The following is an 18,975-nucleotide window of genomic DNA, read 5'->3' as shown; positions in this document are numbered from 1 at the left end:
ATTTAAATAAGTATGCATCTATTTAGTCAGAAAAATAAAGAATATACATAAACGAATATTTGAATAAAGAAATACAGGAAAGAGAGTTTAAAACGGGATGTAGCTAGCTAATATAGAAGACATTTTTGCCTATGCTTTATAAAATAGTTGCTTCTGTCTAGCTTACTGACTGTAGCTACTACGTTGCTGCCGCTGTGTAATATTGTTGTGCAAGTTACCGGTGTAGTATTATGCTTAAAAGGTTAAAATAACCTGCGATGCTGCTGTGTACTGTGAAGAGGAGAGAAGGGCACGCGCGGCGAGAGAGAGAGAGAGAGAGAGAGAGAGAGAGAGAGAGAGAGAGAGAGGAGGGGGCATGCGCGTCACACGCTCGTGGGGGGAAATCAAGAGGGCGAAAACGGCTCGTGGACACAATGGATTTGCGAACCAATGGACTTTGCGTTGATTAAAGGACGGAGTCTTCGATGAACACAAGAAACAAGGTACATTCAGTTTATTGAGGAGAGCGCGGAACGTTGTATGTTGCACTTTTCCTCTTTTTCTTTGATTCTAACGGTAGAACCGTTATTTGGACGGTAGAGGATGCAGGAAGTCGAGGCATCATTGCAGAGAGAGAGAGAGAGCGCGGCCCGCTCCGCAGGGTCCTAATGTGATGTTTTGACAGGCTGCAGCCTCAATCTCTTGACACTCCTTCAACACAATTAGCGGCGCAGAAAATATGTATTTGACAGTTTACCATTTTAATCAGCGATTTGGTTTGTCTTGCACACTAGGAACCTCTCGATCTAAGCGAAATTAAAACGACAGCCGATGTTTCGGCGCCTGAAGGCTGGTTGTTTCATGCTGCCAAGATAAGTAATCTACTGGCATCAGCAGCAGCATGGGATCACAACAAAGCCCGCCTGTCCATGCCAGTATGCATGGTATTTCCCAAGGATTTGTGCACCGTTAAATATATATCAAATGACTTGAAATGTTCTCATGTTCTTGTGCCTCTGTTTACGGTTTCGTTCATGATCTGACTTCCTTTATCTGACAGAAAGATCAATTTGACGTCTACAGATATCCAATCCTGTTGGAGCTGCGTTTTGTTTCTTGATAGCTGGCTTCTAGTTGATAATTTTCTTGTTCAAGCTGAAAATGTTCTCTAAAAACCAGCTTGGCCACTTTAAGATGGTTTGTTGCTGGTCTGTCACCATCTTAGGCCATTTAGAAACGAGCTACCATGTTCCAAAGCACAGCCAGTCTTATTTGTGTCTGAGAATGCGTATTTTCCGGCTTTATGACCCTGAGACATCTGTGTGGCCATGGTAGAGCTGTCAATGAATGCTCAAAAAAACACATTGTGGTACTAAACATGTAGGTGTTTGCACTGAGCAGCTACTGTTTATGGTATTGGTGGCACCTACTGAGTTGTCAAACATATGTAGGCACTTAAACTACACTTAAAATGAATGAATTCCATTGCATTAGATGCAAATTATTATCAAACCAGGTCTCTTTTAACTTTATGTGAACTTTATGTGTGAACTTGAGTTCTGAGAACAGGCCTACAGTAGCATAATTTGTCTGCAGATGCCACATTTTTTAATTTACACTTTTAATCCAAATCCACTTACAAATGAGAAAAAACGCACTCATGACTTACAAACGATTTAGCCTAATTCATTCATCCCATCATTTTTAATCTAATAATACAATGAGGTTCACACATTTATAAGTGTGGATTTAGTGTTTATAGGGCCACCCTTTATAGATATATATTTCTGATAAAATGTCATTTATTTTTTTGTCTTATTCATACTTTCTACTTTCTTCTCTTTTTTTGGCTGATGATGAACTGATCCTGATGGCTGCCTCTACTTATTCATTCAACAAGGAGGAGAAGCAGAGGGCTATGCTGTTTCTGCTTGTCTTTACTGCTGTTTGATTAACCATGATGAAGACTGAACCCCCATCTGCAGCCAGCGGCAGCACTAGCACCACCCTTGTAGCAAGAAGTGCATCGCCACACAGGAATGCCTATGAGGCTGGAATTCAATCGCTCAAGCCGGTAAAGGATACCAGTGCTGCTAATGGGGAGGATGGGAAACCTCGACCACAGGGCCGGGGCCGCAGGTACGGCTCCAATGTGCACCGCATCAAGAACATGTTCATGCAGATGAATTCTCCCGGGGATGAAGAGGATCCGTCGAAGGCCAAAGCCCCAGACCAGACGATCCGACTGTCCCTTCCCAGAGCAAGCAGTCTAAATGAGAATGTGGATCACAGTGCACTGCTCAAACTCGGCGGGACTGTGTCAGAGCGGGTTAGCCGCTTCGATGGAAAGACTGATGGTAGCGGATCCCGTGGATCAAACACAGGCATCTCCAAGCTGCAGGAGACACGAAAGATATTTGAACAACGTCACATGCAGGAGAAGCAGGCAGCGACTAATCGAATCCTGTTAAAGAAAGAGCGGGCGTCAGGGTTCCAAGACAGTCGTCTGGACGTGGTGGTTCGCTTCAATGGCAGCACTGAGTCATTGGACAGGCTGGATGCAGGCGACTGTCCTGCAGATGCAGTGTCCCCTACGGTCAGCCAGCTGAGCGCAGTATTTGAAAGAGTAGACCAGCGTAACAACCTTCACCGACCATCCTCAACCTCCCCGCTGCCTTCTACCCCGGCCAATGTGGAAGAAGTCAACTCACAAGGCACCACCAGAAAGGCACGAGCCTTCTCTCCAACAGGAGATCAAGAGGAGGGAGCTCAGCGCATAGACCAAGAAGCTGCACATGGTAGTCCGAAGAGTAGAACAAGCATCCAACCTGATGGACCCAATAGCAAACCATCCAAGGATGTGGCTTCTGACAGTGCTGGCACAGTTCTTGATACGTCCAGGTCAGAGGAGATCCAGAATGCATCAAGCAATGATTCCATACCAGGGGAGCATGCAGCACCGGATGCAGGGAGCAGACTGGTACAGGCGGATGTCCACGCCTCTCTGGAAAACGGGGAGGCCACCAGCAGCCATGAGCCCTCAGAACAAAGAGAGGAAATTGGACAGGCCTATGCTGAGGAGGAATCCCACAGAGAGGATATCTCAGAAGCAGATCTGGTGGACATCAGCGCATACAGCGGGATCGGGGAGGACTCTGGTGGAAGTCAGCTGGACGAAGATGAGGAGGCTGAGGAAGATGATGCTTATGAACCAGAATCCAGCTCTTCAGAAATTCCTGGGTTGCCTGTAGAAGATGAACCACCCCCCAGCAGGAAGATTTGTTTCAGTACAAACCCCATCAAGGTAAGTGCCTAAAATGTGTGAAAGCAAGGACGCATTGTTTAATAAATTGAATGGATTCGCGATGCAGTGTACACCACCTTAAAAGCTGTGGGCACGGTTTCAATTCTAGGCTTTCTGGAGTAAATTATGATAGCTTGTAGCCACCATTTTGAATGAATAATGTGGATTGGCAGGGTTTGGATGGCTGCAGGAGTTGGAAATTAGAAGCTAGTCTTTGAAGATTGCATTTCTTTGGGGAATTGCACCTAAAAGTGTGTTTGTTATTGGTGTGACGCACAAGTAGTAGATGCCTTTGTCTCCTTAAATGTTCAGACACAGATTCTCTATGAAGGGAGCACTGCTTCACTGCTTGCAGAGTCACCTCCGGGCACCGTCAGCACTTTGATATAGCACACGCATGCCACTAGCCCTGCTGACGGCCCACTTCTGCTGGTTTAGGAGCTCGCCCTCGCTGGCTGTTTTCAGACTGCATGGTCAGTCAGGTGCTGCACAGTGTTCTTAGCATGAGAGTCACATGGTCGTGTTCCTCTGTTTTGGCGACTTTCACATCTGAATTTGTATTCTTGAGACAATGGCACATTCACATGATGACCAACACTATCAGAGCGCCATCACTTCAAACAGTTTATGAGCCTCAACAAAGAGATAAGTAGTGTTTTGCGCTTTAAGACATGCAACCGCTACCAAAACGGTCCGGTACTTTGCTCTTCAGGTGCTAGATTCACTGCATGGGAATGGCCAGCTCCCAGTGAAGGCATACCGAAGGCATGCTGAATCTAAAGTGAATACTGTGTGTAATCTCACTGATGTCAAGGGGATTTTATACCAGGGGGTTTGCCTTGTGTTGCAAAACTGTGGCTGTCATGGTCCCTTTTTGTTCCTAGTGTAGAGATAACATACTTTAAAGCAGAACAACGATAACTACTGTAGCAAAAGAAATGCTTGAAATGTATAGCGTTTTTTAACCTCATTTGACTGCATTTTGACCTTTTCATTGCAGATATTCAATAAAAATCAGGTTGGAACACCTGTATACACCAGCTCTCCAAAGCCCGTTTGCTTGTCAAGTCTTGTTTACCCTATACAGAATTAATCCGTGTCTATCATCCATTTCATTCTTAAACATTCTCCCTTTTTTCACCATCTTCCTCTTTTCCCTCTCCCTTTTTTCTCTCAGCTAGACTAAAAGCTCTTGTATCTGTTGATCACAGCCTCATTAGTCCTTTCTGCTCTGGTATCATTGTTGATATATTAACCTAAAATCTCAGATGGTACTTTTATGTAATATTTTACTGCAAAGGGGTTTGGCTGACAAAGACATTTTGGGAATACCTGCAATAGATAATACCTATCATACCTAAATATATGGTATCAGTATTTTAATGGTTGAATGAAGTCAGTCTGACCACAGGTGTGGATGATCACATTAACTATGAACATGTTAACATTTGAAAGTTTGAACTCACCAGAAAGTGTGAGTCTTCAAAGCTTATCGGTTGTTTAATATTTTCACATTTGTTACATTTTCTGACTGAATCTTTGTGCAAGCTAATGCAGGCATTCATACATGTATAAAGTGTTTAAAGTGTCCAAATTTGGGACCACTGTATGTCTGTTTGTGAGGGAAAGGAATGAAAAAAACAGACTCAGAGTTATCTTTCTGAAACCATCTGTGTCCTATGTCTGCTGTTGCTTACAACATGTTACATGTTGGTGAATGTTTGCTTGCATGAATAGGTCTAGTCATTGTTCATTGTACCATCTGTATTCTCGTTGATGGTTAGTGTTCACATCTAGTTCATAGAGTGGCCTTATTATTAAGTGCTTTGTGAGTCCAGAGTCGTGGACAGACTCTCTTATCCTGTCAAAGACAGGAAGAGCTATTGCCATTTTTGGGCAGGGAGGTGGTTAACTCAGCTGTTGGTAGAAGTTGACTTTTGGAGGTGATCTAAGACTGGTACCACTACCAGTTCATTTCAGGAGTGAGAAGCTCTGGGTTTAGATGCGATCAGATCCTCCTGTAGAAAGTGAAAGGTTTACTTCATACATAAGTTTAAGTGGGAAGAAAATCAGTACAGAGGAAGTGATTTTCAAGTTTGCTAGTCTCTGACTAATACTAGCCTATGGTGCATAGACAAATTACATAATTCCCCTTTAAGACATGCACTATACATTCACTGTGTTACTTGGTGTTTCTTTGTAATTATTTGTGAAATGTACTAGCAATTTCTGAATGAAATTTGTTTCCTATAGCTTTTTTTTCTTCTTTCAAGTACATCCTACACGTTTCTTTGTACTACAGTTTGCAACTACCCTACATCAAATTATACTGGTCAGTTTTTCAGGAAGAAGATATGCCAGAGCAGTAGTGCACCACAGCAGAACATTGCACTTATGTGTTATTGTTTAACAGCAGGAATTATCTTGTATTTGGACTATGTCTGATTGTCTCAGCTGGCATATGTGTGCTTTAGCAGCTCACAACCTCAACACATTGTGTCCATTCCTGCTGCTAAAAATAGTTGTGTTCTCTTCACTTTCACATAATCCAGAAAGTCTTACTCCCTGGCCCTGCACTACAGGTGGTGATGGAGCTGAAGGTAGCACTGATTCCAGGCAATAACACGGGGAATAATAGAGCTGTGTGTTGTCGTTGCCTTGCTGAATGAGGCCGTTATTATCAGGCTGCAGCAGGAAACTGACAAAAAAAAGGAAATGCTGCCTTAAAGGGGCAGTGCAGGTTTTTTTTAATGAGAGACTGAAACTCATTGATGCATCCGTTCGATTGCCTCCTGCACAGAGGGATGTTGAGTTGCTTTTGTTAGAGCCAAACTATGCCTAAACGAATCTAGCATGGCATCATAGCTTAACACGCCATTTTTTTTTCTCGTGGCAGAACTGATGCATCATTCTATTCTATACTGATGCAGTGTCTAACGTGTGTTTAATAATAAAGTGTTTATAGGTTAGGGTTAGGTTTAGGGAGGGCTTTATTGTCCAAATAAGGTAGTGTAAATAGAATCTATCACTATTTTCATTGTGTAAATATCCTATTGTTGAGAAAATGCAGCTGTTTTCAGTTCACTTAGTGTAAGAATATATCGCTAAGAAAATATGCTATTTACACTTAGTGCAAATAGCCGCTGCCTTATTTATTCACAATTAGTCATTTTAGTTCTTTAATTTAAAATCAATCAACATTTGTATTTTATTTCAATTAACAAACTGCTTTTAATAGTTTTTGTTAATGATAATAACATTGTTTTCAGTACAAATACATAAACTATAATCAAAAGGCTGAAAAATATAGAATTAGTTTTTAGCTATACAGTAGGCTATATATACAGTCTATGCACATGTTACATTGGCATATTGACATCCTGCATGGTTTCTGTGTAATTGAATGTCATATACATGAGTTGTTTATATGTCATTTGTCTGTTTTAGCCTTTGAGGTTACCAAACAGGCCAGTTAGTTTGCCAGAAAAAAACCCTAACCTTCCAATTAGATCGCTGATATATTGCGATCCACTCGTGTACACTGAGAAAGACAGACAGAGACATTGTTAGGCAAGCTGAATAATATACTGAAAAACAGGGGGTGGACTGTTTAAATCCTATAGAGGGCCTTTGGCTAGCTTTTAGGTGAGGTTATTGATTGATGTATGGCCTCATTTTGTTAACCAGTTCTTGCTGCCCATCCCCTGGGTCAGTGGCTGGCTAGTACTGCACACAGTCAGACCGTGGACGTACGATCCGTGGGCAAAAGGCTGTCAAACATGTGCAGTTATAGAGTAAAGACCCTATGAAATACGTTAATTGCCTGGTGATTAAGGACCTCTTCATGTTCTGACCATTTTCTGGTTGTTTTTCTCAGTTAGGAAGCGAGAGCATTAACAAAAGCTTGTTTGTAGCTTTCGGTGACTGCACAGAACACCAAGACTTTTCGCAGTGCATGCAGGGAAGCTGTTTTCTTTAATGTTCTCTCTCTCTTTCTTTCTCTCTCTCTATTTTGAGAATGATGTGACATTTTTAGCTGAAGATGGGATCAAAAGGGAGAAGAACGTAAGAAATGTTGTGCTATGGATCACTGTTTTAAAGCATTTTTACTACAGCTCTTTGGATAATAGTATTCAAAAGGAAGCCTTTTTTGCATTTCAGGTTGTGAATGATTGTATTGATGTGTTTAACGCCTCCAGGCCAAACCAAGACACCATTACAAGCCTTCCGGTGCAAAATGAGGTTAGACTGCTGCTGCATCTTATATATGTTTAACTAACAGCAGTCAGGCAAATATGACTTGATGGCCAATACTCAAATCTGACTTGAATTAAAGAATTAAAGGTATCCGTTAGCCAATATCCAGATGTGCACTTAATTGGATGTGACAGACAACTTTGTCATTGATGTTTTATATTTTCAGCATGTTGGTAGATTCAAGCCAATTTCTAGTACTTTTGTGAAGGAGATAGGATGACATTTATCAGGGATTTATTATTGCACCGTCTTGTGCTGCAGTAGTAACTGATGGATAATGAATTAATTGTAAATAATGAAGTACTTGTAATTAGATTATACTTGTAATCAGACATTAGCCTACATATTATTCACATTATTTCACTAACCCCATTATCCTATTCAATTCAATGTGATAAACGAGTTAGGTCATCTAAAAGTTATCTAAAAGTAGTCCGATTATATCACCTGAAATGTGTAGTGTAATGGATTACATTACTTTCTAATTTTTATCAGCAACAGACTAATTTGCAAGTAATCTATCAGCACTGGCTGCTATAGCTATACGACACATTAAGAGATCAGCACTTAACTACAAAGCATTGGTAACAGATCTAAAAGCATTGGCATCAAATCAGGGAAAATCTGTCGTTTCCTCCATTGATTTTCTCTCTCCAGTCTGATTGATTCTTTCTGGTGTTTCTCAGTGGCCTGTCGTCAGTTATTTTTGCTCTTGGGGAGAGATGGACTAGCTACAAAAGGAGGTCAGAGGGGCTTCTGTCTTGTCAGGTGTCTTTTAAAATGTCCTCTTGCTCAAAGACAATGTTCAGCTGGCCTCACATGCTGGGAGCCATTAAGTGATGTTTATCTTTTTATGATAGAGCTCTGCATTCTGCATCCGCTTTGCCATCTTAAAACCCTCTTTCATTTAGGCTGGAAAAGATTGTCTTGGTTTGAGACGTACATTATATCTGGAGAAATAGTTTTATTGGATGACTAACAAAGTGGTATCATAGTTATATTAATGGACTGTGCAAAAGGTCTCTCTGTAGCTGTGTGTGCTGTGTGATATGATGACAAAATACTGTATAAGCCTTTAAACTGATTTAGTAATACAATACATTTTTGTTTTTTATAACCAATACTTTACTGATTAACATTTACCTTTATTTATTTAGATAATAAGCTTATAGCATTTATCCAAAGCAATTTACAAATGAGGTGCATCACAAGCAATTTATCTTAATAAGAGCAATATTTGCAGTACAATGCCAAGTTTATATTATAAAGATTTGCACAGAAACTAAATAAAACGTAATGCAGAAACCATTTTAAATTGTTGTTTTTTACTGCTTTAGATAAGCTGAGATAAATCAATAATTATGCTGTAAAAATTAAATGCATAATATTCAATGTAAATATTTACAATACTGGCTAATAATATGATGCCATTTATATTTTTATACAGTAATGTCACATAAAAACACAAACAATGCACAATATGAAAGCACAACAAACCTCTAACTTGTCATTAAGCAAATATTTTTATCCAAAGTAACTTGTTAAAACACTTATTATAAAGTTTTGGTAAACATCTGAAATCTTGCAGTTTTCAGCTCCGATCTTTAACCATTAGGTCAGACCTTCGCAGTCACTGTCTTTCCTAGTGTAAAAATTCTGCGCGTAAGCAAGCTTAATACAAAAATGTAGCATAATCGCTCAGTAGTGCTTACTAAAGGCATTTGTGTTTGCTCTTGATGCTTTAGTCAACCTAAGCTCTGAAACAAAACTACGTGGTTTGACACTTATTTCAGCTGTAATTTCCTCATAATTATCCCAGATGTTTTCAGTATGGAATGTGTCCCACTCTGAGCTCTCTTTGTTACGGAGCATCAAAACAAGTGGATGAACCACTGGCCATATCTTTTTTTTATTTGTTTAGGACATCAACTAGATAGAAGCAGCATTCTTTTGGTGTTGTTTTGACTGAGTTGAATGGGACGGTGTTGTTTGAGAGTCTTTGTCTTTCTTGTTCTTTAATGCACCTTTAGCCACTAGTTCCTGGGTAAGAAATGCCAGCCGAGGCAGCAAGAGGCTTTTTTCCCCTCTGTGTGGGAGAGCAGAACGTCAGCCCTTGGATAACTCACAGGGAGTGTGTTGTAGAAAGGTTGCCAGGGTCACGCTGGAATGCCCAGCGCACTCGTTTATTTCTTTCATTCTTTCTTGTTGCTGCCGTTTCTCTTTAGCAGTCGTCTTCTTCGAGCGCTCGCTGTCTGGAGAGAGAGAAACAGGGCACACTGAAGCCTCTGTTCTCCACTTCTTCATCGCCCTCACATTATATCACACAGCCCTTTTCCGTTAACATTCTCTCTATTACATATGCTCTCACACATGTACCTTGCAAAGAAGTTTGTAATATCTGAAGAAAACTGTCTGGTAGCATTCCTAGTCGTATCAATGTCAATTGTTTGGTTGACGCATTCTCAAGCATTCAATTTGAAAACTTCAGCTTTTGCTCACAGAATCTGTTGAGCTGTAAAAAGCTGCAGGGCCTAACAGGACCATGTTAACCAGCCAAACTTTACCCTCCTCCTTTTTAAAGGGGTCATAAAAGAGCTCAACGTACTAGAAAAACATACTGGAACTTTAGCAACCAGTGCAACTGTGACACTTTGGCTGATGAGAAACGCCTTAGTATGTATTTTACATAAGATCCCTGGGCATTTCAGTCCAGTGCATAAAACTGTTAAGTGCAGATTGTTTTGTGAATCAATTCATCACATTGTAATGTGGAATTGTGAAGAGGATAAAGGAGTTAAATTATATTAGACATGAAAGCACTGTAGCTGGAGCACAGACAGTGTTATTGGGCATTTTTGTATGTGATTTGGGCGCTTAAAGGTGCAGTTAGCACAAAATGTTAAACATATTTGTAGTTTTTACAGAGAAAGTATTGTAAAAATGCTGTGATACAAATCTTGGTGAACTGTAATACACCTTACCGGTGTAAATAGTTTAACATCATATTCTATGTAATTCGTCACCGTACTGTATGTAATATGTCAAAACTGAAAAGCAGTAAAAGATATTCCTAGAAGTGATTCATCATGTACCTTTGTATTGTACCACCTGTATTATTATGGTGGTTATCAGTAGATAAGGTACCAGGCAGATTTTGCTACTTCAAATAGATTGTTTATAAGTTATAAAATACACAGGCACCAATATGCCAGAAAACATTGGCACTCATTTTTTACGGCGGGTTTCTGGCTCTCACAGCCGCCGTTTTTTAATGTAATTTAGAAGGTATTTTTTTTACAGTGTATGAAGGTCAATGAAAACTACAATACACACATTTTTACTAACATTATACGTGGACCTCAGGGGAGAAAAAATTATTAAACCATTTTAAGAAACACTATATCTCACCCGTTGAATTCATAATCTAGTATACTGTTTTCTATTTTTACACTATGATTAACACTCCAATTTGGTGGTTGCAGGGCTGGGTTTGCTTTCCACATTATTCATGCATGATCTTGAATCTTCAGGTCATGTTTCTCTAAATGTTTCAGCAATACGGATCGTAACTCTGAGGTCCTCCCTTTCTGCCACTTTTTTTTTTGCTCTGATGACGGATCCGCAAATGGGTATTCCTGAACGCTGCAGCGAAGGGACCTGGAGTGGAGGCAGGCACAGAGCCAGAGTTGCTTTTTCATCTCCGTTTTCTTATTAAACCCATTTGTTGTGCACACATCTTGACAGCACCACTGCAGATTCGGTCTGCAGCTTTGCCTGCAGCTGTCAATACTTAAAGGGACAGTTCACCAAATAAACAGTCGTCATTTATTCAGTCACCCTTGTGGTGTTCAAAACCCATATGAATAATTTCTGAAGGATCATGTGACACTGAAAACTGGAGTAATGGTGCTGAAAATTCAGCTTTGCCATCAGAGGAATAAATTACATTTTAAAGGATATTCAAATAGCAAACAGTTATTTTAAATTGTAATAGTATTTCACAACATTACAGTTCTGCTGTATTTTTGATCCAGTAAATGATGAGCATTAGGGACTTCGTTCAAATACATTTAAAAATCTTACCAACCCCAAACTTTTGAATGGTATTGTAATCAGGTTCGGAACAACATTTGGGAGAGTAAATGATAGCAGAATTATAATTTTAGGATGAACTATCCCTTTAAATCTTGTCTGGATGTCCTGTAATGTTCCCGAAACAGATTGGCTAGAGTTACTGACACAAGCCAGTTAAACGTGTCGTGGAGTTAATCACAAAGGCTTTAGTCGTTCTGTCCCGAGAGACTGCATTCCAACGCTCTGAATAGCAAGTCCTGATGTCGAGAGACTGTAGTACAATTAGTTACATTTGTGTGTTTGTGCTAGAAAATAGCAGCTGGTCAGTCCCTAGATCAATATTAAGGTAGTATTAGTGGAAGCAGGACCAGCCATTGTGGCCTGGACAGGAAGCCCTGTGTGCGTGTGTGTGTGCGTGCGCGTGTGTGCTTCATCTAGTAGGCCTATTAATTTCACCCCAAAAGACACTTGAAACACCCACTGTCCCATTTTACAGGCTCATGACAAGTACAGTGCTGACTTTTAATCGAATCAAAAAACTCACATACACATATCTCAGAATGTTTGGTGTTGGGTTACTGTCCATCAAAAATCCCTTCTCTCAAAGGGATGGTTCACCTAAAAATGGAAATCTCACTGCGTCTGGAATCAAGTACTTCACTACTATATAGTATGCGGAAAAACAGCATGGCAACAGATTAGGATCTCCAAATGCATAGTATTCGAAAAACAGTAGGCGAAAAGTACCCGGATGACCTACTACTTCTGGCGAGATTCTGAAGTCCGCATTTGCTGGACAATTTACTATTCCATGAGGCGACGGGAAAGGATTTATGTATGCATTCACCTAACTATCGGGATATATCTATTGATTTTTTTTTTTTCAGAATCTATAAAAAATTCATATTAAATTGCTTCATTTTAGTCCTTGCTTACTGATAAGGTGGAGGAAAGTTTCCTTCTTTATTTAATCAGAGGAGGGCGATAAGTGGACACGAGAAATGGCAGTAGGAGAGATATCTACTGATATACGACCTGCACCATCATGTATAAGTGTATCTTGGTCTAGAGTTGAAAAAGCAATACATACTGTAGCAATATCGATTCGCAATACTTGTAGAATCACAATTCTTATATCGTATCGGCACCGAAGTATCGTGATAGTATCGAATCGGGAGATGGGTGTTTCGTCCCAGACCTTCCACCCACATTCATTCTATATAGAACATACTTTTCTAATGGTCGCCAAGTAAATACAAATTCAAATGTAGTACATACACGATTTCGGACACACCATCTGTCATGATTTACCCACTCTCGTCATGTTCTAAATCTGTGTTTTTGTCCATACAATGATAGTCAATGGGGTCCAATGCTGTTTTTTGGACTCCAGTGCTCTTCAAAATATATTTTCTGTTCCACCGAAGAAAGAATGTCATACACATTTGAAATTACATGAGGGTGTGTAAATCGTGACCGAATTTATATATATATAAAAATAAAAATAAAAACTTTTAAATCAAACTAAAGCAATAGCTTGTCTTTTTGAGATGTCATGTAAACACTTTAGTCCAAAGGACATGTTTTTAGCTCTTCATCCATGTCAAAACGCCCATAATTCCTCAGTCACAGACTGAAAGCAAACAGTAAAGAAGAGGTCAAATGTCCTCAGTACTCACAGCCTCTTGCTGGGATTAAACCAACAGGTTGATTCTTAAGGATTAGCAGTGTGTCTTGTGAGATTAGAGAAGGGCAGCATGTCCCCTACAAAAACCTTTGACTGTTTCATGTTTTCACAGATTCATATACAGCATATTTAGATACACTACTGCTCAAGTTGTTTTTATATTGATATAATAAATGTTTTTTGAGCAGCAGATCAGCGTATCAGAATGATGTCTAAAGGATCATGTGGTGGCCGGAAACGAATAGTTCAGGCATGAAACCGTTTGCGTTCAGATTGGTTGTTTCAGTGGAACTTTCACAGCAAATTGATTTGACTTATTTCATTACTACTTCCCTTTATTACCACAACACCAAATGAATACATTAACTCTGCGTGCTATGCACATTCTTATTTTTGTCCTCCACCTCCCCAGCACCACCTGTCTAGATCTGCTATGAGGGGTCTTCCTCTCTCTAGCTGCCGCAACATGTTTCCCTTACTTTTGTGTTCTGACCATTTCAAAATAAAAGGCCAATAATTAAATGAATATTCAATTATATAAATATAAAACAAACAATAATGACTTCTAAAGCCACTTTTTGTATTGTTTTTTCAATCTGTTACAAAAGTGTAAAGTCTTTGGATTATCTTTATTGCAGGGTTTTTCTTAGCATATATCGACATGCAAATAATTCAGCTAATTAATCCGCATATCACATAATTTTATTCGTCTGATTGACAACTGCGGTTACGTTTTGGAGAGATGATTAATGCCATGTTGGAGATCAGTTTTGCCAGCAGAGCTGCTTGTGTACTCAGTGTGAGTGTGAATCCTTCAAACACATCCATGAAAAAGTCTGATTTATCAGCCACTTTCACACATGGAAAACATGAAATTGCTGTATAATTGCTGGGCAAACTTTTCAGGTGAAAATATAACATCTGTTTTTACACAAGCAACAGCTTACCGGGCTTTAAACAAGACATTTGTCACCTCTCATACTATGGATTTTTTTTTTTTTTTTTTTTACACATTGCACCAATATAGAACTATTAGTCAGACATACTGATCGAGCCAAATTCATTCCAACAACAGTTGTTCACACATGACCTCTAAATGGAAAAATGTAATTAAATTTGCTGCAGAGGCGCGTACGGTCACATTTGCCCTCACATAAATGTATGTGACCTCTCAACTCTGTCATAGCCGAGGAAGGAGAGCTGTAGTCTGGCTCTGGGTCTCTATTTCTAGATGGATGAATGCATGTCCATATTTTAATGATGAATATTTTGTATTAAAAAAAACTTGGATAATTGCTTGACATTTATGCTGTATGAAAACGAGGGTACACATTGTGATTCATTATTAAATTAAATTAAATAACACGAAGAAAGAAATTCTTACCTTTTTTGTTTTTGAGCTTCCGCAATTTGTGCAAACAAAGCCAAACTAAAAATAATGACACTTGGGCTGAAATGCAGACCATTGTCTGATGATGTAAGAGACAGGTTGATGGATCAATTGATTAGTTGATTGATTGGCTTCTCTTTAATGCCACTCTGAATCAATAGCACACAAATGGGTGTTTTAGCAATGTATAGAGTTAATGCCATTGTAGGTCCTGGAGTGCTGAGTGAGTTTTTAAACTGGTTAAATTAAGGTTACTACAACCTAGGGGTTGCACACTATTCGACTAGTTGACTTTAATGCTCTGTCATGACGCTTTAAGCTTGATGTCACTGGTCATGGCCACTTTTACGCTCCTTTTCCAAACAGTTAAAATGACAAATAAATACATACTCCGAGAGCACTCCACAAGATATGTTTAATTATACCATCTGGATGCTCAAAATTGATCGGGTGGAATATGCATTTTAACACACACACACACACACACATACAGACAGTAAGCTTGCACATCACACGCAGATCGCGCACACAGAATCATTCAGTAGTGCAGAAATGTATTGTCAACACTGTTCTGTGATTTATCAATAAAATAGCTTAGAAACTGAAAAGTTCTAGCATATCTTATTAACTAAAACCCGCTTCACTAGTAGAGAGACGTTGCCAGGTAGAATTAATTCACACGCTGTCGCCCTCTCACTAATGCATTTAATGCATATAAATGTTATCTTCACTGTGCTCATTTTTATGTATCTGATTTAGAACAAGCAGAAATCTGTGAGAAATATAATGACCCAACAACTAAAGAACTGATAAAAATAAGTTGTTATGTAGGTGCAGCAATAGCCTTGTGGGCAGAGCTGTCATATGCCATTGCTGTGCACAAGGCAACCCGCGTTCAAGTCTCAGCTCAAGATTCAGGCTTATTTGTTCATTAATGACGTCATCATTAATGGTTTATCACTGAAAATTGTATCGTAGTTTGTCAACAGCATTATGGTAAAAATGTAACACAATGGCAACAACTTTCTTACCTAAATGCGGAAACTTTAGCAGTTTTTTTTTCTTTTTCCCTTCGTTTGGCCTAGAACACTGTGTTCATTATCATTCAGTTTGAAATGTTAACTACAAACACAGAGGTTTTTCAAATGTTCCATCTCTGCGTAACTCAAGTTACTTGTAATGCGCTTCCCCCAACACTGGTGGTGACTAGTGACTGTTAGAAAACATTTGTTTGTCATTGAATCATTCGTTCAAAAACGGGGAATTTTTTTTTTTTTTAATGCTGATTCAACCAGTAATGAAATAAGTGAAGCATTTATGAGTGAGTCATTGAATCATTCATTCAAAACGATTTTTTTAAAATAATTAATTCAGATTAAATAAATAGACTGCAGCAATTAAGCATTTGTTTTGAACCTCTAGCAAATTACATGTTATTTTGTTTCAATGTTTGTTCAGAATCGTGGGAGAATCGCAGATTTATCCAGAATCATGCATCTCTACTTTCAACTGTAAACAGACAAGTCTTAATGAAAGCCCATTTTGCCAGCGGTGAAGCAAAATTAAGCTTCTGTTGTAATTTCCCAACTATGATTCGAACAAGGAACAAGAGTTACACAAAGTTAAGTTACACAAAAGCTGAACTGTATAAAGGTGTTAATGCTAATAGTTGATGTGTTACTGACTGTACTTCCTTTGACAGTGTTGGCGAGCATGTGCCAGTTTCAAAGTGCTCAGCAGTGTTTTACCCTGCGTGGTAACTTTGATCTGAATCAGCAACTTCCTGTTGTCAAAGTTGGCTTCCTTTTTCTTTGCCTGTTGCATTTATTTTAAGCATAAATGAGTGAGAGTGTGCACATTGTAGGTCATTTGTATCACAGAATCAAGATCTTTATGCTGAAGATCCTGATTTACACTGTTCAGGGTGCAACTAAACTCTTAATGAACATAAAGCTTTTGGAGAAGGATTGCTGTTTGAAAGGTTTTCATTAGTTATCCTATGATGGGAGTGCATTTACATTATCTATGGCAGAATATTATCCATCTCATGCCCTCTGAGTAAGAAAAAGAACAAGGATGTGTGCCGCCTGATTGTGCATTTCTCTTGGTGACTTTTAAACTGGATTAGGATCAACTTCCTCTATTCACATCACAGCCACAGCTGTTTCAAAAGAGAAACCACCACCCAATGATACATGTTTATTAAAGGAAACACAGGAAGACAGGCATTATTATGGGTTAGTTGCTGGCACAGATTTGGGATTGGAATAACATATTACCATATTGTTTTCAATATGGGTCATTGACGAATAAGGTTTTTAAAAGTGTAAAAAAATGTAATGGAGATATAATTAGTTTTGAAACTATTTTTTAGTTTACTAAGTGTTAACAATGAGATTATGTGGTTTTTACAATCAATTAAGACTGCTTATGTCCTTTTTTTTTACAAGATGGACAACATTTGTCACCAAAAAAGTCATTCGGTTTAACCATGAATAATCTAAAATTATTAATTTGCAGATAATTATTCATTAAAAATCCTGATTTTACATTGATGTTGAGATAGCATATAGTGTGTACCACGGAAGAAATATAAAATAACATTATCACTGACTGATCTCATAAATGTAATCATTTTATTGGACTACTCTAAACTCTCCTACATATTCAAGTAAAACATTGCACAGGGAAATGTAAAAAAAAAAAAAAAAAAAAAAAACCTAATCTGCTTTATATTTGTATATTTGTATTTCCTTTAGTTATTAAAAACACTATTATTCTATTTAAATATTTACGGTTTTACCGAATGACCAAAGCTGGTTATACCGAATGACTATGTCTGATGCCCTTGACATGAAGAATATTTAAGACAATACACAGACAACAATAGTTACAAAGGCACATTTTATTTTATAACATTTTATAATATTCATGTAAAAAAGTGCATCAAACATTAAAACATTTCTGTCTGTGTATTGAAAGTCATCCAGTCTTTGGAGCATAATCTTGGACTGTGAATTTAGAGGTTCTCGCTCACTAATGGTTGTATGCATGTCTCACTGGGATGTCAGGTGTCACATTTAAAGACTCGGGGTTCAGGTTCAGTATATTGTTTATGGTCCTCAACTTCTCTCTCTGTCTCCGTTTTGCCCTCATCCATATAAGACTCATTTTTTCCTGATCCTTTTGACCAAGTTCATCAATTGGCAGGTGTTCTTTTTTGACACTGAGTTTTCTTCTTTGGTAACTAAAAACAAAAATAAAACTATACCACTACTACTACTAATAATAATAATAATTATTGGCAGGTGTTCCTGTTAATTACTGTTTTCTTTAGTTGCTGAATGCAAAATAGAGCCGATTGTATGCATTGTAACAGTGTTATAATGCAATTATTATACTGCAAGATTACAGTAGATAGAATATTATCACTACAGCTGACAAATACAGCTATGAAGCATTGTTACTTTAGTATTATTTTATAGTTTGTATTCATATTTTAAGAATTAACTTTTATTTTAAAATTTTCAGTTTCATTTTTTGCAAATTTGTTATTTTTATTCGTTTTTTTTTTTTTTTTATGATAATAATTAAGTTTAATTGACTTTTTATTTCAGGTTTAGATTTAGGTTTTATTCATTTCCAGTTAATAATTGTAGTTCTTCAACTTAATTTAATTTATTTAATATTTAAATAAATATTTAACATTTTTGTTTCAAAGTTTGTTTTCATCCAATATTTATATTTTGTTTTATTTTAGCTTAATTTTAATTAACAAGTACCTATGTTTTCAAGTCAAGTCACTTTTATTTGTATAGCACCTTATACTGTATACAATGCCGATTGTTTTAAAGCAGCTTTACATTGAGAAATAGGAAAATAATGATTCACTGAAACAGAATTGAATTCTGCTGTAAAGCAGCTCTAAAATGATAATAGTATTCAGTTGAAATCAGTTCAGTGTTGATTCAGTTTGGTTCAAGAAAATGTAATCAATTGTGGAATAAGTTCATTTCAGCTATAAAGCAGCTCTGAAGGAAATAGTAGCCACGTTTTTTGTTTCAATTGATGAATCCGAACATAATGTTTAAATGAACGCTAAATAAAGTGATTTGCGCATTGCATTCCTGAGTCTGAAGCCAGCACTGTCTTGCAGCACTTCACAGATGATGAGTGGAAAGAGCTTTTAGATTGACATGACAGTCATTTATTCTATTCAACAACAACACCAGCTCGCTCCGTGCTTCATACGCCATTTCTGTCATTGCACAGAACATTCGAGTG

General features: G+C 38.2%; 1 protein-coding gene across 1 annotated transcript in view; it reads left to right on the top strand.

Moving 5' to 3' along the window:
• The first annotated feature begins 222 nt into the window (after window positions 1-222).
• Window positions 223-18,975, top strand: part of ppp1r9ba (protein phosphatase 1, regulatory subunit 9Ba) — a 40,334-nt gene continuing 21,581 nt past the window's right edge. Inside the window, exons 1-2 of the mRNA XM_079613021.1 lie at window positions 223-482; window positions 1,880-3,283. Coding sequence (XP_079469147.1) covers window positions 1,937-3,283 — 1,347 coding nt within the window. The 5' untranslated portion in view covers window positions 223-482; window positions 1,880-1,936. The remainder of the gene's footprint in view (window positions 483-1,879; window positions 3,284-18,975) is intronic.

This window comes from Phoxinus phoxinus (genome assembly GCF_949152265.1).
Source record: "Phoxinus phoxinus genome assembly, chromosome: 1".
Lineage (NCBI taxonomy): Eukaryota > Metazoa > Chordata > Actinopteri > Cypriniformes > Leuciscidae > Phoxinus > Phoxinus phoxinus.
The sequence above is the reverse complement of the archived record's forward strand: the minus strand, read 5'-3'. Positions and strand labels throughout refer to the sequence as shown.